General features: G+C 39.7%; 2 protein-coding genes across 2 annotated transcripts; one reads left to right on the top strand and one right to left on the bottom strand.

Annotated features, from left to right (window-relative positions):
* The first annotated feature begins 1317 nt into the window (after positions 1 to 1317).
* LOC125259660 lies at positions 1318 to 7254 on the top strand. Its single transcript, XM_048177500.1, has 12 exons — positions 1318 to 1535; positions 1933 to 2620; positions 2705 to 2790; positions 2901 to 2981; positions 3124 to 3187; positions 3341 to 3402; positions 3654 to 3732; positions 3820 to 4034; positions 4491 to 4758; positions 4905 to 5014; positions 6078 to 6316; positions 6904 to 7254. Exons 1-12 carry the CDS (start codon positions 1519 to 1521, stop codon positions 7152 to 7154), a joined length of 2160 nt encoding a protein of 719 aa, XP_048033457.1. The 5' UTR covers positions 1318 to 1518; the 3' UTR covers positions 7155 to 7254.
* A 7400-nt stretch (positions 7255 to 14654) lies between these two features.
* On the bottom strand, positions 14655 to 25807 carry LOC125259662 (E3 ubiquitin-protein ligase TRIM39-like). Its single transcript, XM_048177503.1, has 7 exons — positions 25496 to 25807; positions 23534 to 24081; positions 23163 to 23258; positions 22552 to 22785; positions 16463 to 16613; positions 15757 to 15792; positions 14655 to 15638 (listed from the first exon to the last, which is right to left on the bottom strand). Exons 2-7 carry the CDS (start codon positions 24077 to 24079, stop codon positions 15100 to 15102), a joined length of 1602 nt encoding a protein of 533 aa, XP_048033460.1. The 5' UTR covers positions 24080 to 24081; positions 25496 to 25807; the 3' UTR covers positions 14655 to 15099.
* Between the last annotated feature and the right edge of the window lie 1865 nt (positions 25808 to 27672).

Raw genomic sequence — 27672 nt, 5'->3', positions numbered from 1 at the left:
ATCACTTTCCGCAGCCGGCGAATCACTTTCCTCAGCCGGCGAATCACTTTCCTCAGCCGGCGAATCACTTTCCGCAGCGGACGAATCACTTTCCGCAGCCGGTGACTCACTTTCCGCAGCTGGTGACTCACTTTCCTCACGCAGCCGGCGAATCACTTTCCTCACGCAGCCGGCGACTCACTTTCCTCAGCCGGCGACTCACTTTCCTCACGCAGCATTGACTCTCCTCACGCAGCTGGCGAATCACTTTCCGCAGCCGGTGACTCACTTTCCGCAGCCGGCGAATCACTTTCCTCACGCAGCCGGCGACTCACTTTCCTCACGCAGCCGGCGACTCACTTTCCTCACGCAGCTGGCGAATCACTTTCCTCAGCCGGCGAATCACTTTCCTCACGCAGCCGGCGACTCACTTTCCTCACGCAGCCGGCGACTCACTTTCCTCACGCAGCTGGCGAATCACTTTCCTCAGCCGGCGAATCACTTTCCTCACGCAGCCGGCGACTCACTTTCCTCACGCAGCCGGCGACTCACTTTCCTCAGCCGGCAAATCACAGCATTGACTCTCCTCACGTTTCTTTTCAAATACTGTGATGATGCAATAACTAACTACATCTAGTAAAGTTTATCATCTTTGTGTTGTAAATTTTTTTTTTTTTTCAAATGCTCATAAAAATGAAATAAAATGGGTTTTTTGTTGTTGTTTTTTTCTTAAGCATTTCAGAATTAGCCTTTTTTCATAGTACATAATACACATTACACAGTTCTATACACGGTTGCATGAATCAAGCAAATTCAGATCCATCAAACCCAAAAACAAAACACAAAAGTGATTTATGTAATTTTAATAAAATTAACTTTTTCCCTTAAGTAGCAAAGCCATTATATTAGCTGTGCTTTGCTTTTACGAAATCATACCAAAGAAAATAAATTGACCAAAAAATATTGCAAAGCAGGTACATGACAAATTAAAAAAAAAAAAAAAATCTCCATAAATATGCAATTAATTCCCAGACTATTTTTGTCCAAACACTCATTAAGAAAACTATCCATTATCATCCTTAATTTGGAAACAAAACACTCCTCCACATCATCCGTCCAAGTTGAAGAAGGGCTTTTTCCTGGTCTTTCTACTCCGCCCACTTCCGATCTCAGACTGATGTCCTGGTGCCTTTTTGAGGTATGTTCTTCTGCTGCGGGTTAGTATTGGGAAACTTCATCTCTTTGAGTTCAAAGTACATCACGTTATATTATATTTATATATTTAAGTTATATTTATATTATATTAAAGTTGAACGATAACTGACGGGTATAATGATGTCAAATCCCAATGCAATTTGGCGGGTTATATTTCACAAATTATGTTCACTCAATTTGCTGGCTAACTTTATGTAACTTAATCTGCCATACTCAACTCATGAGTCAATATGAATATTAAATATAGTCGAATTTCACAGGCAAAGCACATGATAATTGTGGCTCCCACTTTCTCATCCTTTAGGTTTATCTAACTGCTTAAATATGGCAGCCAGTTCGAAGTAAGTATCTACATAAATAAATTATCACTTTGGCTGCACATTACCAGATTAATTATTCAATTTCCATTTGTTATTTTCCATGAATTGCTGGTTGCTATTCTTTTTTTTTTGCACAGTATGATCTTGTCTGCAACATTTGGTACTTTTAGCGTTTGGACAATAGCTAGCCTATTGATTAGAAACTAGAAACTATTAATAACTTGAGCACATGAAGAGATTTATGTGAAATTCTGTGTCTGTTTTTGTTCATGCATAGTCTATTGTCAATTACTGTTCATTTAATCACAATAATCTTTTTATTACATTTATTAAAAATCTTTATATCTCATGTAGGTTAATGTAATCTGATGTACTAATGTAATGTCACATCTTTTTTCTCTTTTTTTTTTCTTTTTAGCACAAGTGACACAAATCTGCAAGCTGCCCGACTTATCCAGGAGGCTGTTCAGCTGTTACTGAATAACCAAACACCCAGACACTCAAACCCTGCTGACACTGCAGCAACTACTACTGAACATAATACATGTGAGGGCCAAATAAGGTCTATTTCCTCTCATCTGGCAGTGAGAACAAATGAATCTCATCAATTTCGAAATTCCATTAATTTCCCTCAGCCATCAACCTCCAGAACAGATTTTGTGCTGGCTAATCTTTCAAGACTTTTCCAGCCTTATCGACAGCCAGCAGCAAGGCGGTCTACTCAGTCCCGCAGAGTGTATGAAACACCCTGGTCCCATAATTTTTTTTGTCTAGCTGACCCTAAGGCTGAAATGGCACCTTTAACAGAAGAGCGTAGTGTGTTGCAAAGTGTTGGGCTGGGAAAACAGAAAATCACTTTCCCCAATAATAACAGCTCTTCATACACCGAATTTTGTGAACAACTGTTCAGTGCTTATCCTTTGCTGAGACAGGCTGGAGGGTTTAAAATAATGAGATGTGGAAGGAGCCGGGCACAGATACCAGTGCCAAATTCTGGCTACAGCGTGAAATTTCTTCGAAATGAGAGTAGTCTCAACAAAGCTTTGGCTTATATTGTTCCACTGCAGCAAGCTATTTATATAGAACCAGAAGAGCCTGAAGTAAAGGTTTATTACAGAATTTCTTGTGCAATTGCACTTCATGCTGTAAAATGTGAATACAGTTTAAAAATTATTTGCCCTGTGATGAAGGAGGAGGTAGCTGTTGAGATGTGCAGGTTGTGCCTTAAACATGTAGCTGTTCACAAACTGGAAGAACATGTCAACAATTGTTCAAGGTATGTTTTAACAAAATTAAGAAACTGATGCAGAATGCTTAACTTTGTTTTTTGCCAAAGCAACAAATTTATTTAGATAAAATTTAAATTTAGTTTAATTATTGATTTAGGAGTTGCAGCACAGTAGTGGACCTCACTGAAGATAAAGATGCAAGTAAAGACTCATCTGCTTCATTGTCAGAAACTGAAGAGTAAGTAGTCAATAGCAATATTGCAATAAAATTTATTCTTGCGATTACTTTTTTGTAAGTCATCTGGGCTCACAAATCAAAGTCACACATTTAAAGGAACATTTTCATCTGAAAATATATGATTCAACATGTTTCTACCCAGATATGACCTGGAGACATTTGCAGAAGACAATGACACATGTCCTCAGACAACATCACCACAAACTGTGAGTGTAAATTACAATGCAAAATGTTATGGCGGCATTATTCTAAATAGTTTAAAGAAACTGTGAAATCAAGTAGATGTTTCATTGTAACAAATAATAATTAATATTTTATTTTTTAGTTACTATGTGGTGATGGTAACTCTTTATTTATAGGGACAAGATCAGACAACACATGCGGCAGGACTAAATACAGGGTGTTTGTATACACCACTGGGGTTTGTTGTTTCTGCTCTTTAAACTAAAAATTAATGATTAAGAACTAATTTACTTTTTTGCTAGTGTGATACCTTGTGCTACCTTTGCATGTCAGAGATACATGTACACTTTACATAATGAACCCTATCTTTAAATAAAAAGCTATACAGTATATACAGTATGTGTGTGTGTGTATATATATATATATATATATATATATATATAAACATTGTATTTGTATTAGTATTTGTTTTCACTATTTTTCTTATAGAGACGTATTGCTGGATAGCGATTCAGAGGAAGATTTAGAGATGCTATCATCTCCTACTCAACCTTACAGTCCAGCTCATGTGAGTGAATTGTCATTCTGTGCTTTTGTTTAGCAGGCAGTCTTTTAAATGTTTGACCCAATCTTTGTCTTGTTCTGTTTTATGAAGGATGAGGATGACCCCGCTAAGGTTTTAAGTAACTTCAGAAATGAAAACATTAATCATGAAACTACATTAACTGTGGTGGTTAGAAGAAAGCGTGTACTGCAAAGTGCCATCACTCCCCTTGGCAAAACATGCTTTGCATGGCACAGACGACCACAGGTTGAATTTGTGGGTGAGCTTGCTGAAGACCATGGTGGTCCCACAAGGGAGTTTTTCAGGTGGGTTCTTATGGGTCAGACATTGACCTTTACATGCACCTAAGTTTAAATTAGAGGTCGACCAGTAGTGAAATTTACAGATATTGAAAACTAAGTTGGATCGTACTGAAAATGAAAATTATTTATACAACATCTGTTACCTTAGTGGATGTTACAAGTAGAATGGTATAATAAAAGTGTTAGAATTTCATATAAATCTAAACGGTTATGCTTAAAGAGGGCCAGGCATTGATAAATATTTGCACTATCTACACACTAAGGACATACACTTGAAAATCTTCCAGATTTCTGATGTCCATGCAAAGAGTACTGATTGTTATATTTGGTGGGTTTGTTTGTGTGTTAGTTTTTTTTTTTTTTTTATCTTTAAAACTGTAAAGGGTGTATTGAATTGTTAAATAAATTATGTAGTTGTTTGATTATTACAACCAAAGCCATTTCTTTAATTTGTTATAGGCTTTTGATGAAGGAGGTCCAATCATCCTTGGGAGTTTTTGAGGGACAGGAAGGAAACCTCTTTTTTACGTATGATCAGTCATCTCTAGATCAGGGCAGGTACTATACAGCAGGGAAACTGACTGCCTGGTCTCTGATACATGGAGGACCAGACCTTAAAGCACTCGACCCAGATTTGTATTTGCTAATGTGCGGTCAGGATGCAGATGTAGAGAACTTCCAGTGTGAGGTGTTGCCAGACAGGGAGGTGCAGGAAAATGTCCTTAAGGTATTTACTAATTGGTTAACATGTTCCAAAAATTCAAGTAGATTGGTATAAATAGTTTTGTTTTTGTTAAAAGTTTGTAAATTATATTTCTCTGTTTGGAATATCTGTGTTTAACTCTTTTCTCCCCCCCACCTTTGTTACAAAAGATTAAGCAGTGCAACACAGAAGAAGATTTTGTTAAGCTTAAAGAAGATCTTGGGGCATGGATTGCTGAATGTGGAGTGCCGCAGATATACAGCACAAACATTTTTCACAGGTATTATTATCGATTACATAGTTTAAATTTGAGGTTTTAAAGTCACAATGAAACAGAAGTAGTAACAAATCTTTTCTTCATTATTGTGATGTACATCCGGGTGAAACCGATTGTTGAAAAAGAAAAAAATGTTCTCTCTATTTTTTTTCTTGCAAACCAAAACTTTTCTCTATTGGTTGGCCATTTTGCCACAAAAAGTGGTAACATTATGCAGTTGTAACTGTTAACTTAAATGTGCTATTACTTAGCTATTACTTAAATAATATTCTGAAAAACAAGCAGTTAATGTCACATCGCTAAATTAATCATATTTTAGGTTACTTGATAAATATTTTTAGTGCTTTTAGTAGTTTAATATTTTTAATCTTCATGCTATCCATACTTATCTTACAACCTCTAGTAGTCCCTAAGATATATCAAAGGTCAAAGCCACTCACTTGAGCACCTCCATTGCTGATATCAAGCCAAATACATTTAACCTCAATAGCTTAAAGGTTTCCTTGGCAAACAAACTCGTGAAACATTATTATGATAGCCTACATAATGTTATCAAATTGTTATAAATTTCATCCATTTGCCTAAAAGAACCCAAGACATTTGGATGTTGTTTTACACCATTTTCATGTGCTTGGGAGCAGGTATAATTAAAAAAAAAAAAAAATACAAATACTTTAATTAGTCTGAACATTGACTGTTGAACATTGATTGTGTTGATTTATTTTTTTAAGTGAACAAGCAAAATGCCATACTGTTTTTTTTTTTTTACACCAAATTGTTTTTATTGAAAGTGAAGTTAAAGTGACGTGACATACAGCCAAGTATGGTGACCCATACTCAGAATTCGTGTTCTGCATTTAACCCATCCAAAGTGCACACACACAGCAGTGAACACACACCCTGAGCAGTGGGCAGCCATTTATGCTGCGGCGCCAGGGGAGCAGTTGGGGGTTCGGTGCCTTAGGAGACAAACTCTCTAACCACTAGGCCACGACTTCACCATGGTGATGTGAACTATTGTGATAAGCTGTATACATTTTTCATGTATTGTCTTCATATGCTTTAGATCTTCTAACATGATCAACCAGTTTAAACAAGGGGTTAACTCTTGTGGTAAACTGTGGGAGACAGTGGAAAGGCACTGGAATTCCTTCAGGAATATCTTCACCCACAAAGAGGGGCTACTGAAAAGGACATCATTCAGATCATTATTTAAAGTTGTCTGGAGTGAGATGGGTTCCAACAGGCGGGAAGCAGAGGAGGACACAATGTTCTCTTGGGAATGTCTTCTCAGTTCAATTGAAGGTACATTTATAAGAAATAGTTTTGAAGTAACTTCAAAAAAGGGATACTTCAACAAAATAAATATTCTGTTGTCATTTACTGACCATCATATTCCAAATGCTCTACAAAATGTGAATGCACATGCATGTGTTGATTTAATGTTTATATGAATAAAAGCCTACATTAAATCTGTTTATCATAAAAAAGTGGGAAAGACATGTCTGACTGAATAAATAATGACAGAATGTCCTTTTTTGATGAACTATCCCTTTAAAACATTACATTTCATTATTAATGAACAAGCAAGTGGGACTATGAAGATTGTAATTTTGGCTGTTTAGATTTTGTATGATTACTTGTTTGTGTACAACTGGGGTGCCTGTAACTTGTAAACAGTAGGATGTACTTATTTTCAGGGACTGAACATGCATTCTCAATGTTTGTGAAGTACTACTGCACCATGGCATGTCTTTAAAAATAATAAGCAATAAATTTGGCATTTGTTTGTGTTTAGGCATAATTAACATTAAGTAAATAAATAGATTAGTACTAGAAAGGAACAACTGAGCACGTAAACTGCATTCTGTGTTGTAACTTTTATTGTACAGAAAAACAAGTGCAGCTGTCCTTTGAAGACCTGCTTGCGTTTGTGACCGGAGCAGATGCGGTGCCACCGCTTGGATTCCCACAGCAGCCTGAAATTCAGTTCTACGACCAAGAGAGTGCATCTAAACGTTTTCCCTATGCCTCTACCTGTTCAACAGTGCTGTATCTACCAAGAGGTACTTCTTCTGAGAATGAGCTTCTTGAGATCCTAATAGAGGCAGTTCATGGATCAGCTGGTTTTGGGGAAATATAACAAACCTGTGTAAAATTCCATATGTAATGCATTGCTAAATTTATCTGCTCATTTTCAATAAATTTTGATTAATCTTGGAAGCATTTGCTATTTGGTGTATTGTCCACAATTTTTTTATTTGATTTGGACTATCTCTTGAACACAGATTTTTGTGAATTATAGTGTCTTAGTCCACATTCACTAGTTTTTTAGGAAGCCATACAATTTGAATATAATAATCATTTATTACTAATAACAAGGACATAAATATATAACTATTTCAGTACTGCAACTGAACTGCAAAATAAAATGTATGTTTAATAACTATTTCGTTCATTTTTCAACTGCTGGGACACTACCCAGAATACAATGCGGTGGAAAGAACGCAACGCGCTCGTGATGTACTTTGTGGTGAGAAAAGTTGAAGGCTGGCCGATCTTTTGTTTGTTGCCGTTTGCATGACTCGTTGAGAAATTGTTTCCTGCATCATGTCTGAGCGGTAAGAGAGCTATCCAGGTTTTAATAATCTATTTTACAACAGTTTAGACTTTTAATATGGTCAGTCTGTGTTCTTCAAGCCATTTTTGGTATTTTCACAAGAATCAGTATATTTATAATTCTTGCTAATCGACATAGCCTGGTTTATCATAGTAACTTCATAGAATTCTATAAAATATATTAATCTCATAAATTGTCGTGTTTGGTTTTGACGTTACGCTAAGCTAATATAACGTTACTAGCGAGGCCTTATGTACGGTGACCGGGAGGGGACATGTTCGGTTCACTTAGTTTTGTCGTGGCCACAAGATATTAATTAATGGGAACGTGATAATAACTCGTGGCCACGAGATGATTTTGTCGAGGTAACGACATCTTTATGTCGTGGCCTCGAGATCATATGGTGAGGGAACCAGATATTTTTCTCGTGGCCACGAGTTAAATGTGTAAACAACCTGCACTACCATAGCAACCTGGAATTAAGAATGATAAAATAAGGGCGGAATTAAGAAATTATTATATTAATATATTATTTGAATGCTGTCTATATAGTCATCATCGCACTATTGCGCGCGATGTTGCCACTATAGCATTCAAATGAAGTTTGTTATTATCAATTTGATAACAAACTTCATTTAATGATAAAAGAATATGTAAGAACATTAAATAATAAAGGCCTAGAAGAAAACATGTATCCATCCCATTTATCCATCCCAATTCACAGCCTTTTAATCTGATCGTGTCTTTATTATTATTATAATTATTATTAATATGCCTATTAAACCTAAATCAAATGAATAAAATGATGAACAATATTAAGTTTTTGTCTAGGCTATATCAGTGAATGGATTTATTTTTAGCTTAAATATTCTTTTAACATAACCAATTAATAATAATTAATTATTCGAACTTCTTTCAAATGCTGTCACGGGTAAATGATAACAGACGCTCATTTATCCTATCTTCACGGCTACAGTCAATACAGTCATAAAGTCACATTTTATTGGCATGAACTGGCATTGAAAGTATTTATAAAATATAGCTAACATAATATAGGCCTACAGAAAGGATACGGGAAATGAAGGGGAAAATAAAGCAAATAGGGCTACATAACAATGAATAAAAAACACTTATCCAATAATGATAGCCTAATAATAATAATAAATAATGTAAAATATGAAATAAAAAATTAACAATCAGTAAATGGATTTAAAAGATGTTGGATGTGATAAAATATACACGGCATATTCTAATATTTATTGATAAATTTAAGTCAAATGCTGCTGTAGGCATCGCACACAACACAATAGGCAACATGTTAATATAATTGTTTAATTTCGCGCTTTTTCTTAATTAAAAATAAATAGTATTATAATCTTATCCATTTCTGATAGTTCCAGGTTGCTATGGTAGCGCAGGTTGTTTACACATGTAACTCGTGGCCACGAGAAAAATATCTCGTTCCCATGAATTAATATCTTGTGGCCACGACAAAACTAAGTGAACCGAACATGTCCCTTCCCGGTCACCATACTAATGCTCAGAGGTGTAAAGTACTTGAGTAATTTTACTTGATTACTGTACTTAAGTATTATTTTTTGGTATTTTTACTTTACTTGAGTACATTTAAAAATCAATACTTTTACTTTTACTTGATTACATTTTTTGAGAAAAAAAGAGTACTTTTTACTCCTTACAATTTTATTTACAGTCAAAAGTACTTATTTTTTGGAGATCACTTCATTCTATTTTCTTTTGCTATTACCAAACCAATTGAATTGCACTGATGACCAGTTTAATTTAATGGTTATTTATTCAATGAGATTCATTTTCACATTCCATGAAATTGGTCAGACATGTTCATTGGTCCTTTGGAAGTGACGTCATGTTGCATCAATTACCACAATGCACAGCACCTTGACCTCAAAGAATATACACTAATAAGAAGCAACAGAATGTTCCATTGCAACACCTGCGCCAGCAGAGGCCTTGCATTTCCGCCATTTTGGGGTGAAGGCGACTTGGCAGTCCACTAGTTTCTATGGCAATATCAGCTGCTTTGTTAAAAAAAAAAAAAAAAAAAAACTTTTTCACAAAACCTTTTTGCTCTTAGTCAGTTTGGGTTAAACTCTTTAAAAGATCTAGTATTAGTATTAGACTTATAAACACTGAATTAATACTGACATATGAAATTGAAATTATGACATGCATCAGAAAAATTGGGAATGTTGGACAATAAATATATGAATATAACAGCTTGATTTTGCAGTGTTGTCTAATGTCCATTGAAGCAAAAGTGTCCAAAAGTGGGAATTATGCAATAATGGACACAGCAGATCATAAGATCATTATGTTTGTAGCGTGATCCATTAAAACGTACAATATAGCTTATTTCAGTTCAGATCTAGATATTATTATTATTACTCCACTAGGTCTGAAATATATTGTTTGCTGCAAACATGATGATCTTAAATTAATTAATTATTAATTTACTATTAATAAATGTGTAAAGTTTCATAAAATGAAAATGCTCAATAAAGTAGGCTAACTACGTTACCTCAGATGGATGAATGGTTGGATTCCACAACTGGTAAAATAAAACGTATATAAGACAATACAACATTTACTGTAGGAGCCATACAATTTACTGGTGACTTAATTTAAAAAACTGTTCTACTGCGCTTCTGATTTGGCAGTGAAATTCACTGATTTTGGGTGCATAAGATGTGAAGGATTCAATGGTCCAGTTAGTATTTTCACCCCATAATGGTGGCCGCGCTACCGGAGCGCCATCTAGTGACTGTTGCCTAAAAAGTATCAGAGTGTCGCCTCTTGGGTTCTAAGCTCTTGGTTGACCTGGAAATTACAGTGGGTACGGAAAGTATTCAGACCCCCTTAAATGTTTCACTCTTTGTTATATTGCAGCCATTTGCTAAAATCATTTAAGTTCATTTTTTTCCTCATTAATGTACACACAGCACCCCATATTGACAGAAAAACACAAAATTGTTGACATTTTTGCAGATTTATTAAAAAAGAAAAACTGAAATATCACATGGTCCTAAGTATTCAGACCCTTTGCTGTGACACTCATATATTTAACTCAGGTGCTGTCCATTTCTTCTGATCATCCTTGAGATGGTTCTACACCTTCATTTGAGTCCAGCTGTGTTTGATTAAACTGATTGGACTTGATTAGGAAAGCCACACACCTGTCTATATAAGACCTTACAGCTCACAGTGCATGTCAGAGCAAATGAGAATCATGAGGTCAAAGGAACTGCCTGAAGAGCTCAGAGACAGAATTGTGGCAAGGCACAGATCTGGCCATGGTTACAAAAAAATGTCTGCTGCACTTAAGGTTCCTAAGAGCACAGTGGCCTCCATAATCCTTAAATGGAAGACGTTTGGGACGACCAGAACCCTTCCTAGAGCTGGCCGTCCGGCCAAACTGAGCTATCGGGGAAGAAGAGCCTTGGTGAGAGAGGTAAAGAAGAACCCAAAGATCACTGTGGCTGAGCTCCAGAGATGCAGTCGGGAGATGGGAGAAAGTTGTAGAAAGTCAACCATCACTGCAGCCCTCCACCAGTCGGGGCTTTATGGCAGAGTGGCCCGACGGAAGCCTCTCCTCAGTGCAAGACATATGAAAGCCTGCATGGAGTTTTCCAAGATGGTGAGAAATAAGATTCTCTGATCTGATGAGATCAAGATAGAACTTTTTGGCCTTAATTCTAAGCGGTATGTGTGGAGAAAACCAGGCACTGCTCATCACCTGTCCAATACAGTCCCAACAGTGAAGCATGGTGGTGGCAGCATCATGCTGTGGGGGTGTTTTTCAGCTGCAGGGACAGGACGACTGGTTGCAATTGAGGGAAAGATGAATGCGGCCAAGTACAGGGATATCCTGAATGAAAACCTTCTCCAGAGTGCTCAGGACCTCAGACTGGGCCGAAGGTTTACCTTCCAACAAGACAATGACCCTAAGCACACAGCTAAAATAATGAAGGAGTGGCTTCACAACAACTCTGTGACTGTTCTTGAATGGCCCAGCCAGAGCCCTGACTTAAACCCAATTGAGCATCTCTGGAGAGACCTAAAAATGGCTGTCCACCAACGTTTACCATCTAACCTGACAGAACTGGAGAGGATCTGCAAGGAGGAATGGCAGAGGATCCCCAAATCCAGGTGTGAAAAACTTGTTGCATCTTTCCCAAAACGACTCATGGCTGTATTAGATCAAAAGGGTGCTTCTACTAAATACTGAGCAAAGGGTCTGAATACTTAGGACCATGTGATATTTCAGTTTTTCTTTTTTAATAAATCTGCAAAAATGTAAACAATTCTGTGTTTTTCTGTCAAAATGGGGTGCTGTGTGTACATTAATGAGGAAAAAAATGAACTTAAATGATTTTAGCAAATGGCTGCAATATAACAAAGAGTGAAAAATTTAAGGGGGTCTGAATACTTTCCGTACCCACTGTATAACAGTCAGTGGAAGAAAATGGAGGAAGTCAAAAATCAGCCACAGAATCAAGAGCACCCATGGCCAACAGTTCATCTGATGATGAAGATTTTTTCGCTTCTTTGAAACAGACAACACATGAAGCCAGCAAAGAGTTGGATGGATATCTGGCCTGTGTTTCAGACACCAGTGTTTCAGGCACTGCAGGATTGATTTTTAGCCCCAAAAGAGCTAGGCTTGACACTCACAATTTTGAAAATCAGCTTCTACTTAAGTTAAATCCGAGGTTTTGCAACTTTGAGTAGCATGTTGCATACTGGCATTAGGTAGTAGTCTTATAGTTTTAGTAAAATTTTCACTCAGTACTTATACTTTCACTTGAGTAACATTTTTGAGTACTTTTTACACCTCTGTGCAATATTCATTTTGCATTTTTAACTTCCTCTCACTTTTCTCAGCTCTACTGAGTGTTTGATCTCCTGAATCTTCTTCATTCTGTTCTGGATCATCTGATGAACATCTGTCTGTGTCTGAACCAGCTACAGAGAAAATCACAGGTAACTTCCATATTATGAAAAAATGTCATTTGAATAATGATTTTGAAAACCATTTTAAGACCCCATGACTGCCTTGGCTTTGAGTGTAACATATGCCTGTGTACTCTTGAAAGTTGACAAAATTAACTTTAAATTTCATGATTCATCTTGAACTTCACAAGTGTTTGTCCAGTTGAACTGGCTAAAATAAAAGTTGCAAGTCTTTTCAATATAACCTGCAACAAATAGAAAATAAACTGCATTTCACAGTAAGTTTAAAGTGTTTTGTCTGTAACTCTTTACCTTCTTCTCTCGACTCTCCTCCTCTATAGGAACAGTGTTGTGAGTCCTGTGATCTCAGGACAAACACACGTCTGATCATCTCTGCAGAACATCTCCAGAGGTCTCTCATGTTTCTGGCATATATAATCCTCCAGATTTTCCACAGCGTTGATCAGTGTGTGTTTCTTTAGATGTGGGACTCTGAGATGAGGCTCCAGATGATCATCACAGTAAGAACTTGGACACGTCAGGCAGGACTTCACAGCTTTCTGCTTTCTTTCATCACAGATGTCACAGAACACTGGAGGACTGGAGGACGCCATGACTGATGAAACAATGAAGAGCAAGAGAGCAATTATGAATACATTTTATAAATCTGACTGTCGCAGACCTCGCTCAACAGATGAGATTGTGTGTTTTTATTAAATAAAGGAGAGACGAGAGTGTGTCTTCAGTCAAGCAGTCCTCTGTGTTTACTTTACTGAAAACACTCAGAGCTATTAAACTTAAAGTTCACTGTATTTTAAACCAGGAATATATAGACACCAATATAAACACTCATTAACAACAAATAAATCTTAACATGTAGTCAGTCTAGACTCTTTCACACAACTCTTTCATATAGTAAATCGGGTAGTAAATATGTGTTACAAATGTTTTGTTTTTTTTTTCTTTCATAAAATTACTTCAAATTCAGTGTAAATCCTAAAACACTAGTGAACTTCTGCATGATTTACTCTAAAGTTACTAATGTTATAGATATCTAATTGAACAACATTAATTGGACAGTAATCATTTGATCATTTTACTAACCTTTTCAGTAAATAAAGGAGAGTCTTCAGTCGAACAGTGTTTACTGGAGATGTGCTGCAGTCGTCATGGCAACTCTGTCCTCATCTGTCACTCAGTGTTTTAGGAAATGCAGCTCCATTCACTTTTATTAATATACACTCATTATAATATATTAGAGTCATTAAAAAAACTATAAATACATAAAATATATGCAATTAATTTAATTTAACCTTAGCTCCATGTAGGAGGGTCACACTCTCCCAGACAAATCTCCCAATTTTCTTAAAACACATTTACTCTTTGATTACTCTTTTCTCAGTATTCACACACAGGGTAAGGTCTGGTATGGCATTAAAGATTCAGATGGAGATGTGTATTAAGGAGGTGAGTATGTTGAGAGCAGCTGGTGATCCTGATTTAAACTGGATTATTCAGATCTGATCTTTCAACAGCTCGGTTTGTCATCTCTTCAGGTTCAACACATTCACTATCTGCACCATCATCATTATCCATGGCAAGATCTGATCCAGTGTTGGTTCTGTTCTCTGAACTCCTGGTTCCTCTCTGACTGGTGCTGATGAAGTTTGTTCCCACCGTCTCCGGCTCTCAGAAGCTCCTGGCATCGATGGACTGCCGTCAGCTCACTCAGGTTCACGGATTCACCGATATTGTGCTCAAACCAAAGTGAAAAACTCTTTCATTGTGAAGCTTTCTAATGCTCTCACTTCTCTTGAAGAATATTTACTAGATTTAATGATCATCTGCACTAAATAATAATTCAGTATTTTCATTCACAACTGATGAAAGTCAATAAAGATCCTGTTTTATTCATATTCTGTCTGTTGTTTCTGTGAGCAGATGTTCATGAACTCAAATCATTCTCAAATGTGTATTTACATATTTATTAGCAAACAATTTAGTTTACCAGCAATATCAGTTATAGAACTGAACTCTTGACTTTATTCAGATATTACAATATAAACCAAAAATCACAATATTTCACAAGTAATTTAGTGTTAACAGCTGGAGAGGAGAGAGAAAATGGCTTCAGAGATTTCTTTACAAAATAACATGTAGAAACAATTTCATATTCAATTTGAAAAGCAAAGTATTAATGAAAGACAAAAGAAATATATAGATGTGTAACAAATTTTCCATTTACATGTACATATAACTCACAAATATTTCATTATAGTTCATGTTTTGTCAGTGACTATTTTTTTCTAAAGGCCTGAATATATATTTCTTTTTGCACTAAAATTTGCATTTAAATTTTCTTTATATTTGTAAGTAAAATCTACTTGATTGTGTAAATTCTTCTTTGGTTTTTATTTACATATTCTAAGAACATCACATCCATATTTAATCTTTTCAGATTTTATGTTTTTTGTTTGTTTCAGTTGACAGGTGTGATGATCAGTGGCTTTGAGTTTTTACCTTGTTTATTATGGCATGGGCTAAAAAATGGATAGAGTTTCTCAGTGAAAGTCTGACCAGTGAAAGAGTAGATATGAGAGCTGGAGTCCACGTCATAAAAAGAGACCAGACCCTCCTCATAATCCACAAACACTCCCACCTTCTCAGGTTTCACTCTCAGAGATAAAGAGACAGATGGATCATCAGCAGCTTTATATTGATTCTCATTCCTCAGAATCACAGTCCAGTATCCATTACCAGGAGTCATTATGATCTCCCCCTTCCTGTTAATGGATTCTTTAATCACTCCAAAACCCCACCGAGTCTTTCCCTTCACCTGCACCTCATAGTAAAATCTCCCTGAACTGAATCCCTGCTTTGCCAGAACACAAGGACCCTTATCAAATCTCTTTGGTGTTTTTGGGACGTTCTGCTTAATGTTTCCATGACTGACTTGTTTTCCATCATCAGACAGGATGAGATATGGATAAGCTGTATCAGGATCCAGAGTCACATCCACTGAGAGAGATCAGACATTATCAATCAACTTACTTCAGATCAAACACTTTCATAAGTACAGTATATAATTAGCAAAGTATTGTCAGTGTATTGAAGAAAATGGTGTCAGTCACTGTACCTGCAAACTTCTGCGCAGACTTCAACTCTGTGAACACTGATGATAATATAATGATGAATTATTATAGGAATAATTTCAGGTTAACAGTGAGTTTATCTCTATTAACAGCATCAGTGGCATGTAGTGATTTCTGGTTATGTATTATTGTTTGTACATGGATAGTTATGTCATGTTGCTTATATGTCTCTAAAGTAAGTTAAAGTAATACTGCAGTAACTGGTTATGGCATAAGTTAAAGTTTGGATTTAATTTCACATAGACTAGGTTTATTAAGTGATTTTATCATACCAGTTTAATGCTAACATTGCAAGTTTAAGTTATATTGTGGTTATATTTTTGAAACATTGTGAATGTTTGCAGACAGATTAAATAATTGTGATGACCAGCAGCAGGTCACCAATGCTAAAATTTTATTGGTTACACTTTATTTTAAGGTGTCTTTGTTACACTGTCATTAAACATTTAAGTGCTGAGTAATATTAAAACACTACATGTTCTTACTGTAGGGTTAGGATTATGGTTTGGTTAGGATTAGTTGCAGCATGTAATTATACATCATTTATAGTTATTACCATACTAACTACATGTAACAATGACACTATAAAATAAAGTGTTGCCCTTTTATCCCATAATAGTCCTTGAAAATGTATTTTCTTACATAGTTACTAACAAAAATATCTATACACTGTATTTGATATTCACATACCAGTTTGACTGAGTTTTTCATTTAGTGTCCCATGTAGAGTTTTCCTCAGTAGAGTCAGAGCTCTTTTCAGAGAGTTCACATTCACATCAGAGTCAATCCTGATCTCAGTCCAGTTCTTGGTGTGTGGACGACTGGACAGGGATGAGCACATCTACAGCAGGAGAGAGAGATGTCACACTTATTCTGTTATCTTGTCTTAGTTTCATTTTCATTAACTTTAATTTGCTCAGCATTGTTTCCTGTTTTCTTTTGTTTGTTACTATGGTTACTGATTAATTTGAAACATCTTGTATTCTGTTCATTATCTGTGTAGATGTCATGAATACAGCTCCCGCGGCTCTTCATCCCGGCCGCCGGAGGGAGCCGTCACCGGAATATTGACTTGCTCTCATCTGGACTACATTACCCATGGGCCCTCATTCCTGGGCCTGATTGCGCACACACCTGCACCACATCACACTCACTCCATAAAACACTCACACACACATCCATGCACCGCGAAGTCTTGATTTGCCTTGGTGATCATTTCTAAGCGTTTTCTTGTGGACTGTTAACCTGTTATCGATTGGACTGCCTTACCTCTGTGAACCTTTGCTGCCGACCCTGATCTCTGCCTGTTTCCTGGACTCTGTTTGCTTGCCGCCTGCCACGATCCCTGCCTGTTGTAAGACCTTGTTTCATTGCCGCCTGTCTCGACCCAAGCCTGTCCCTGATTACGTTACTGTCTTGTCCCTGTTTGCATTGTGCTATCTTGTCTTAATAAAGACGCTGCAAATGGATCCTCACGTTGTTGACCCATCATTACAGAAGACTTCGCCATCAAACGATCCAGCAGCCCTCATGCAAATCTCCACCGAGCTTTCAGCACAAGCCAGTCAGCTCGCGGTGCATCAGCATCAGCTGAATCGACTCCCCTCTCTCACCGAGGAACTAGTGAAAACTTTGCAAAGTCTCCGCTTCGCCTCTCCCGAGGCCGCCATGCCGCCACCTCTCGCCGCTACCAGTCCGACGATCACGCCATCTCCAATCAACCCACGCCTCGCTCTGCCTGAGAAATTCGACGGCAATCCTACCAAATGTAAGGGCTTCCTGTTACAATGCTCCCTGTTTGTTAACCAACAACCATCCTTGTACTCCACAGAGATTAGTCGCATTTCCTTTGTGTGTTCCCTGCTCACGGGCAAAGCGCTAGACTGGGCCACAGCAGTATGGGGAGAGGACAGCTCGGTGTTTCCCACTTTCGCGGCGTTCCTACAAAGCTTCAAGGAGGTGTTTGAACACCCGGAGGACAGCAAGAGTGCTGGTGACCAACTGCTCACGTTAACACAGGGAAAGTCCACGGCTGCGGAGTTTGCTCTACAGTTCCGCACGCTGGCCGCGCAGACCAACTGGGTGGAGGACACGCTGAAACTACTCTTCCGCAAAGGCCTAAACCTGGAGCTGCAAGCAGAGTTGGCATGCCGCGACGAGGGCAGGTCATTAACCTCGTTCATAGAGCTGGCCATCCACATTGATAATCTCATTCGCTCTCGCCGGCCGCTCCGTCCCCTCGCCACCAGCGCGGCCACACCAGAACCCATGCAGCTTGGTTATACCCCTCTTCTGCCTAAGGAACGAGAGAGAAGACGCCAAATGCATCTGTGTCTCTACTGCGGACAGGCCGGTCACATCAAGATAAACTGCCCAATCAGACCTAATGTCTCCAACCCCAGATCGGTGAGTTCAGACTACCCTTCTAACTGCCTGAAAATACCCATCCAAATCACCCATAACGGCCGGGTGGTGTCCACTCACGCACTCCTGGACTCCGGGGCCACTGGTAACTTCATATCGGACACTTTCACCCATGAGCATGATATTCAGTTAACCAACTGTCATTCTCCGTTAACCGTGGAGGCGCTAGACGGGAAACCCATAGGAGGAGGAAGGGTGTCACATCTCACCTCTGAGCTCGGTCTGCAAGCTGGGGCTGACAACAACCCTGTCATCCTAGGCCTGCCCTGGCTCCGCACGCACAACCCTGTCATTTCCTGGAAGGAGGGTCAGATCGTCCAGTGGGATCCCACTTGTCATCAACGCTGTCTGAGTCCAGTCCTACCCATAGCGGTTCACGCCATAACCGTCAATGAAGTTCCAGTAGACCACGAATCAGCCATTCCAGCCGAATACAACGACCTGGCGCTAGCTTTCAGTAAATCCAAGTCCACCGAACTGCCGCCGCATCGTTCCAGTGACTGTGCGATTGACCTGCTGCCTGGGTCTACGCCCCCCAAGGGCCGTATCTTTCCGCTGTCTCAACCGGAGGAGGAGGCTATGAAATCATACATCGAGGGGGAACTGGCTAAGGGATTCATTCGGCCCTCGATCTCTCCCGCCTCATCAGGGTTCTTCTTCGTTAAGAAGGACGGCAGCCTCCGACCTTGCATTGACTATCGTGGACTCAACGACATCACCATAAAGTTCAGGTATCCATTACCACTAGTACCAGCGGCCCTTGAACAACTTCGTCAAGCCCAATACTACACCAAGCTAGACCTCCGGTGTGCTTATAACCTGATTCGGATCCGAGCAGGCGATGAGTGGAAGACTGCCTTTTCCACCTCCTCTGGCCACTACGAGACCCTTGTCATGCCCTTCGGGCTATCCAACAGTCCCTCAGTCTTCCAATCATTCATCAATGATGTCTTTCGGGATATGCTAAATCGATGGGTAGTGGTTTATATCGACGACATCCTGATCTACTCCAACACATACCACGAACACATCCAACATGTCCGAGCAGTCCTACAACGCCTGATTCAACACAAACTCTACGCTAAAGCCGAGAAATGTGAATTTCACCGCACTTCCACTTCTTTCCTGGGCTACATCATCAGCCGTGAGGGAGTAGCGATGGATGATGGAAAGGTTAAGGCGGTGCTGGAATGGCCGCAACCACACACACTTAAGGAGTTACAACGGTTCCTGGGGTTCGCCAACTTTTACCGGCGATTTATTAGAAACTTCAGCGGAGTGGCCGCTCCCTTAACCACCATGACAAGACGCAAAACTTCTCGTCTCACTTGGTCACCAGAGGCAGTCCGAGCGTTCCAGGAACTGAAGAAATGCTTTACATCAGCGCCAATTCTTCGTCACCCAGATCCCGAGCTCCCGTTCACTGTGGAGGTGGACGCCTCCAATACCGGCATAGGGGCCGTATTAACCATCCAAAATGTTTCCCTGTGCATTCTACTCCCGTAAGCTGTCCGCCGCCGAACGCAATTATGATGTGGGCAACAGGGAGTTACTGGCCATGAAAGCGGCGCTGGAGGAGTGGCGTCTTTGGCTTGAGGGGGCCAAGCATCCATTCGTAATTCTGACTGATCACAAAAACTTGGAGTATCTGCGATCTGCCAAGCGCCTAAACCCACGACAGGCCAGATGGGCAATGTTCTTCACCCGCTTTAATTTCACAGTCACTTACAGGCCCGGGTCAAAGAATGTAAAGGCGGACGCATTATCAAGGCAAACGGATGAACCTGAGCGCTCAGGGAACACTGAAAATATTCTGCCTGAGACTCTGCTGCTCGCCCCCATGCAGTGGGACATAATGACAGAAATCTCACAAGCTAATGAACAGATCGCAATCCCAGCAACCTGTCCACCTGACCGCACCTTCGTTCCCGCACATCTCCGAGACAGACTGCTGCACCAGGTCCACGATTTCCCCAGTTCCGGCCATCCGGGCATCACTGCCACTCTCCAGCTCCTGCAGAACCAGTTCTGGTGGGAGACTATGCCCGCTGATGTTACCACCTTCCTCAGCCACTGTACTGCCTGTCAAACTACCAAAGCTTCCCATCAAGCCCCGGCCGGTCTCCTTCAACCACTCCCCATTCCACAACGTCCCTGGTCCCATATCGCCATCAACTTTGTAACCGATCTACCCGAGTCCCAGGGAAACACCACCATCCTCACTGTTATCGATCGCTTCTCCAAAACCTGCCGTCTTCTGCCACTACCCAAACTTCCCACCGCAATGGAAACCGCCGAACTCCTGTGCAATGCGGTCTTCTGCTTCTACGGATTACCTGACGACATAGTATTCGACAGAGGACCTCAGTTCACCTCCCGCGTCTGGACCGCTTTCTTCAAACAGCTTAATGTCAACATCAGTCTCACCTCTGGGTACCATCCTGAATCCAATGGACAAACTGAACGCATGAACCAGGAACTGACACGGTTCCTACGCAGTCGGAATCAGACGGACTGGAGCCATTATCTAATATGGGCTGAGTACGCACAGAATTCCCTACGAAAACCTGCTACGGGCATCACCCCATTCCAGTGCGTCCTGGGCTTCCAACCTCCGCTCTTCCCTTGATCTGGCCAACCATCAGAACTACCTGCAGTCACTGAATGGATGCGCAGAAATGAGGAGACTTGGGAATCAGCACACCATCACCTACAGCGGGCAGTAAGACGCCAAGAACTTCATGCCAATCGCCATCGGCGGCGCAATCCTCACTACTCTGTTGGGCAATGGGTATGGCTATCCACCCGGGATCTTTGCCTCCGACTTCCATGTCGCAAACTCAGTCCCAGGTTTGTAGGGCCTTTTCAAATCATAAAACAAATTACCCCTGTATCATTCCGTTTAGACTTGCCTTCTAACTATCGCATTTCTCCCACTTTCCATGTGTCGTTGCTGAAACCCTCCGGGGGACCGAGAGAGGAGCCTGCGGGAGCCGAGGCCCGCAACCCCCCACCCCTGATCATCGAAGGCGAGGAGGCCTATCAGGTCCGGGATCTACTCGATTCCAGGCGCCGGGGTGGAAGGCTGCAATATCTGGTGGACTGGGAGGGGTACGGCCCGGAGGAGCGGTCCTGGGTCAACAGGGACGATATCCTGGACCCATCACTCATGGAGGAATTCCACCGGACGCATCCGGAGCGACCGGCCCCTCGTCCACGCGGTAGACCCCGGCGACCACTTCCTCACGTCTGGAGCCGCTCGCAGGGGGTGGGCTCTGTCATGAATACGGCTCCCGCGGCTCTTCATCCCGGCCGCCGGAGGGAGCCGTCACCGGAATATTGACTTGCTCTCATCTGGACTACATTACCCATGGGCCCTCATTCCTGGGACTGATTGCGCACACACCTGCACCACATCACACTCACTCCATAAAACACTCACACACACATCCATGCACCGCGAAGTCTTGATTTGCCTTGGTGATCATTTCTAAGCGTTTTCTTGTGGACTGTTAACCTGTTATCGATTGGACTGCCTTACCTCTGTGAACCTTTGCTGCCGACCCTGATCTCTGCCTGTTTCCTGGACTCTGTTTGCTTGCCGCCTGCCACGATCCCTGCCTGTTGTAAGACCTTGTTTCATTGCCGCCTGTCTCGACCCAAGCCTGTCCCTGATTACGTTACTGTCTTGTCCCTGTTTGCATTGTGCTATCTTGTCTTAATAAAGACGCTGCAAATGGATCCTCACGTTGTTGACCCATCATTACAGTAGATTTAAGTTCCTGTGAGTTTCGTTTCACTGTCTGTTATTGTTTGTGTAACGCTTGTGCTTAGACACACTGTCTCGTGGACTTGTTTTAGAAATCCCTTGACTCATCTTCATCTTTGGACTTTTAATAGCATGACAAGAGGACTGTTAAGTGTTATTTTTATATTTTTAAAGAAGTTAATTCAATATTTTTATGCAGGACCTTTCTAACACAATTGAGGTAAGACACTCCAGATTAATAGTGAAAAATATACAAAAAAGTGAAGCCTTTCCAAAAAAAAAAAAAATCACTGTGGATGACCCTCATGAGTTCTGTATTGGATGTCTGAGGGAAGATCACTCTGTTCTTGAGCACTGTGATTTATTTTCCATCAAGGTGTTCCCTGATCCTGATATTCCAACCTAAATCTGAGGTCATGATAAAATTGAGTCAGATAAAAGTCAGATAAAAGCACACCAAAAAGACAGAACATGCAGGAAACCTTCAGCCACACCACTGGACACCGTCGTTGGGCCAGTTGTGTGAATCTTACAGAACAGAGTGTTTGTACTGTAATATTGTACATGATGAGACAGATGTTCAGACCTGTATGAGGTGGAGATGATCATCAGTGTGTGAGATCTGCTCCAGCTCAGTGTTTCTCTTCTTCAGCTCAGTGATTTCCTGCTGCAGCTCTTTAATGAGATCTTCAGCCTGTTTCTCTGCTTCTTTCTGCTGTTCCTCCATCATCTTCAGCTGCTCAGACTGACATCTCTCAATGGAGCGGATCAGATCAGTGAAGATCTCAACACTGGAGGATTTCTCTTTCTCTGTGTTTCTCTGATGAATGAAAACAGTTAAAAGATGTTCTATTTGTTAATATATTACATATTACATGTTCAACCCAAAATGAAAATTCTCTCATCAATTAACCGCATATCACTTAAAATGCATAATTTTCAGTGAAACACAAAATACACTCAAGTGCAATACACCAAGATTTGTGCTCTTTGGAAAAAAATAATAGAGCAACTTGAGGGTTACTGGCAGAACTCTCATTTTAATTCAATGTATTTATTAGATTGAAATATGATGGTGCATAACATTTATTGAGATATATTTTTTGGTAGGATAGTTAAACAGTAAGTGAAATGGGATAGGGGGATTGAAAAGGACCATGAGTCAGGAAATGAAATCTGATTGATTAAAGCACAAACCTTTCTCAGCTCTACTGAGTGTTTGATCTCTTGAATCTTCTTCATTCTGTCCTGGATCATCTGATGAACATCAGTCTGTGTCTGAACCAGCTGATCCTACATACAGAGAAAAACATTTATCATTGAATTTATGTTTCCATCTTCTGACAGTCTTATTTGAATTTTTCTTTTTAAACCATTTAAAGATCATACGAATTCAAAATTATAGTTTTGAATTTTTTAATCCTGACAGATTTGCGAGTAACAAAAAGCTTTTATCAGAAGAAATGAAAGACCATTGGATTTGGGTCAGGTTCTTCAACATGTCAAGACACAGGAAAGAAAACTGCATTTCACAGTGTGTTTAAAGTGTTTTGTCTGTATCTCTTTACCTTCTTCTCTCGACTCTCCTCCTCTATAGGAACAGTGTTGTGAGTCCTGTGTTCTCCTTCAGTGCAGAACAGACAAACACACGTCTGATCATCTCTGCAGAACATCTCCAGAGGTCTCTCATGTTTCTGGCATATATAATCCTCCAGATTTTCCACAGCGTTGATCAATGTGTGATTCATTAGACGTGGGACTCTGAGATGAGGCTCCAGATGATCATCACAGTAAGAGCTTTGACACATCAGGCAGGACTTCACAGCTTTCTGCTTTCTTTTATTGCAGATGTCACAGAACACTTCAGATTCTCCTAGATTGAGCTTCTCCTTAAAGTGTTGTGCAACCTCTCTGAGTGTTGAATTAATCTTGACATCAGGTCTTCTGCTGAATCTTTCTTTACAGAACGGACAGAAGTAGGTCTGTGTGTTCGTGCTCAGGCAGGATCTGCAGAAGTTGTGTCCACATGGAGTGGTGACTGGATCAGTGAACACTTCCAGACAGATGGAGCACTGGAGCTCCTCATTTAGAGCTGGACCACTGGAGGATGCCATGACTGAAAAGAAAATGATAATATATCATCTACATTGCTGAAGAGAGCAACTTTCATAATTAAATGCACTGAATAAATTAGGCTATGGATGTTGCATGTTAAATACTATTATAAATAACAATGATTATTTATGTACCACTGTTTATATCAAATTCAAAGAATGTCAGACCCTCCTCCAACACTAACCCTAACCACACCGAGCCTATAAGCTCCACCACTAACTTCTGGTCTGATTGCTGGTCTGTACTTTCAGCTCTGTGGCACTGCAGTAGTGGTACTATTGAGTGGTAGAAAAACAACTGAAGGTACTAAATACAGAAACTAAATATTTAGAGTTTGGTTCCAAAACGCAATAACTCCATTTTGATTAATTTGAGTAAAAAGTTGTTTTCTTTACCAAGAAAGTGGCAAGATGAAAACCACTATTTTCTGTTGCAAACTTTCACATAGCATCTTTTGGTTATAAAAACATTAAAAATTTAAATCTACATTTTGATTTTAAAAAAGTTTATTATAAAAACGTATTATTTTTTTTCAAAATGCAATTAATCAATCAATATAAAAGTTATTTTCAAATTGAAAATACACAACAAAGTAAGTTGATTCACATATATGACAGCGTCTGAACTTTGCCAATATTTATCTTATATACAGACATTTTACTAAAAACATTCAGCCGTTGCTCCCAAATTGAATTCAACGGGTCATCTTGGTAATGTTATAAATTATTTGTCATTGCCGATTAAAGAGTATCTGGCGCCACCGCACGGTTAAATAAACAGATTTGCCGAGTACATTGGTATTAAAAATGGCTTTTAAAAAAAGCCTTCAGTGTTTAAAGTGGGTGGAATGGAGCGCTGTGATTGGTTTAGCAGATATATCGCGTTCTGCAGAAAAAGGAGACGTTTTGGAAAGAAAGGGAGAAAACATGACAGAAAAACACGACGGATATCGCATTTTGCGCAAAATTAATAAAGTACTTTTCAATACCGACCAGATCCAATACTGATTTTGGCAGAAACTTTTTTTTTTTCTTTTCTTTTTTTTTTTTTTTTTGAAAATGGAGTTTATCGTGTTTTGGAACCAAACTCTTCATATGTCTCTGGGAGCCACAGTACAGCAAATTTAAGAGGTTTTTACAACATTTTAATACCATCATGAAAACATATTTTATAAAAGACAACAAATAAAATGAGTGGAAGTGTAATTTTTCAAACAAATAACCCACTTAATAAATATCTGTAAACACAAGATGGCAGTTCTGTTTAATGGACTTTTCACTGAACTTTGTTTATTCTGTCTGCAGTTCAAGTACTTCTGTTTCTGATATGTGACATGAACACAAACTATAATTTTACCAACATAGGCCTACTTCTTCATGCTATTAAACTAGTGAACTTATAATTCCATCACTTACCTTTGAGTGAATATCAGATTTGATCGTTAATTTCAGAGTTTCTGAAGAGAAATGTTGTTTTTAAGAAGCTTCCAGTTCACCTGTTAAGTTTCACTTTCTCTGAAGTCTTTACACACGTGCAGCGATGTCATATAGCTCCGCCCATAATCAAAAATATGAATCAGTTCCTAATTCATCTCTGCTGAGTGCGTAACAGTGTAATAAATATATAGACAGACTATATGTGTAGTTTTGTTTAGTTCCTTAATGCCCACTGTACGACGAGCGCACACGTCACGATCCTGAAGCGCGAATCTCAGACATTTAAATTTCAATGGTTATTTTGGCGGTCCGTCTGAGGAGATTCTGCCGATTTATCAAACTAAAATATGTGAGTATTGCTTTATTGCATTTTTTTGTCAGAACAAAATACATTTATGAAATTCTCGTCAACAATGTTTATTCTCAGTGCAGCACAGAAGAAGACCATTTTTCAAATATGCTTACGATATAGTGTGGAGTACTATTTGTTTGCTCTGAGTCTGGACGCTGTGTGAGGTTCAGAGAGGGCTGCATTGGGTTTGGGCTCCCGCGGGACCCGCGGGACCCAACGCAAATCTCGCGGGAGCGGGCGGTTTTACCTTTGCTGCGGGTGGGAGTGGGCGGTCAGAAAACTTTGCGGGAGACCCGCGGGGAATGGTGGAATTTGGCGAGTAATAGAAACGGTCAACAAATGAAGTTGAGAGGAAAATTAAAGCGGCTCTTTAATGACAAAAGCAAAGCAAGACAAGTCAGACACTTGGAAACAATTCTTAAAATTCGCGCGTTTTATTTTGAGCATTCTCGCATGATCTAGTGCACCGTCAGAGAGGGCATTCAGTGTGTGTGGACGGATCATGGAAGAAAGACGCACAAGTCTGCGACCGCAGTCAGTCAGCAATATACTTTTCCTGGAGTAAGTAGCCTAATGCAAGGCCCAGTGATCATTAGTTTAAGTAGGCTACGTTATTTTTATTTATTTATTAGTATTATTTATTTTCTTTTTTGCAATAGCCTGTTAAGGCATTCTATTTATTTTATTTATTTCGTTTTATATTTAATTTGTTTAAAGTAGGCTACATCTAGTCTGCTTTGTAAGTTCTATGTACAGGTGTATATTTAATAAGTTAAAGTTATTTCGTTTTGTGCTTTGGCTTATTTACTTAAACTGTTATTTAAACTGCTTGTTTAGTTAATCGTTAGGTGAGTGTGTATGCAGTAGTCTGCGTTCAAAAACTGAGGTGCCGCTAGTTGTGGTTTTGTTTTAACGGTTAATGTTTTATAATGCTAATAAAGAAAAATACCCAATGTTTTTATCACATGTGGTGCTTTGTTTTTGCGGCTACTTTCTTATAAACGCAATCATGTTTAAAGTCTGTTATTCTGGATGTTAACTTGAACGAATTTGGTCTGAGAGTATTTGTTTATGCCTATTTTCACAAGCTCTGAGAGAAAGTCCGCGGGAGCGGGCGGGTTTGGACACAAACATTGCGGGCGCGGGCGGGAGTGGAACACGCGGGTTGCGGGAGCGGGCGGTCCTGGTCAGACATTCAGCGGGAGCGGGCGGGTGCGGGTTAAGGAAATCAGTCCCGCGCAGGGCTCTAGTTCAGATCCTATGGTTCAGATAGTGAAGGAGCAGAAAACGATATGAAGGGTGTTGTGTTTTCTGGTCCATACTCCCAGCAGGAGGCGCTAATGCACTATTTTGTAGTCTAAGTTCTGTTAACGAAACGAAGCAGCAGCAGCCCACTTGTTGAAAGTTCACATTTGCTCACAGATTCAGAAGAAATTTCATAGTAGGCTATGAATATCATGTCTAAAAATTAAACGTTTTAAATGAAGGAGACAATATGTCAGTCCATGCTGGATATTAATGGTTTAATCCAGGCCCGGTACTAGGCTTGCTGGACTGGGGGGGGCAATCACAAATTTTGGTAGGGCAGCATTTTCTAGGCTAATATTCATAGCTAATTTTTTGTTTTTTTGATTCATCAAGAATCGTCTTGTGGCTAACAAATTATAGGCTATAGCCTAATTTGTACTGGCTATGTAGGCCATGTGAATTATTTATGGACATAATAAGGGGCGGAGCCAGACATTGTAAACATTCGGGGCTTAACCGAAATCTATATTTGTCCAATGACATTTTAATTTACTGA

The sequence above is a fragment of the Megalobrama amblycephala genome, linkage group LG24 (genome assembly GCF_018812025.1).
Source record: "Megalobrama amblycephala isolate DHTTF-2021 linkage group LG24, ASM1881202v1, whole genome shotgun sequence".
Taxonomy (NCBI): domain Eukaryota; kingdom Metazoa; phylum Chordata; class Actinopteri; order Cypriniformes; family Xenocyprididae; genus Megalobrama; species Megalobrama amblycephala.
Note: the sequence above shows the minus strand (reverse complement) of the source record. Positions and strands in the feature narration are given on the sequence as shown.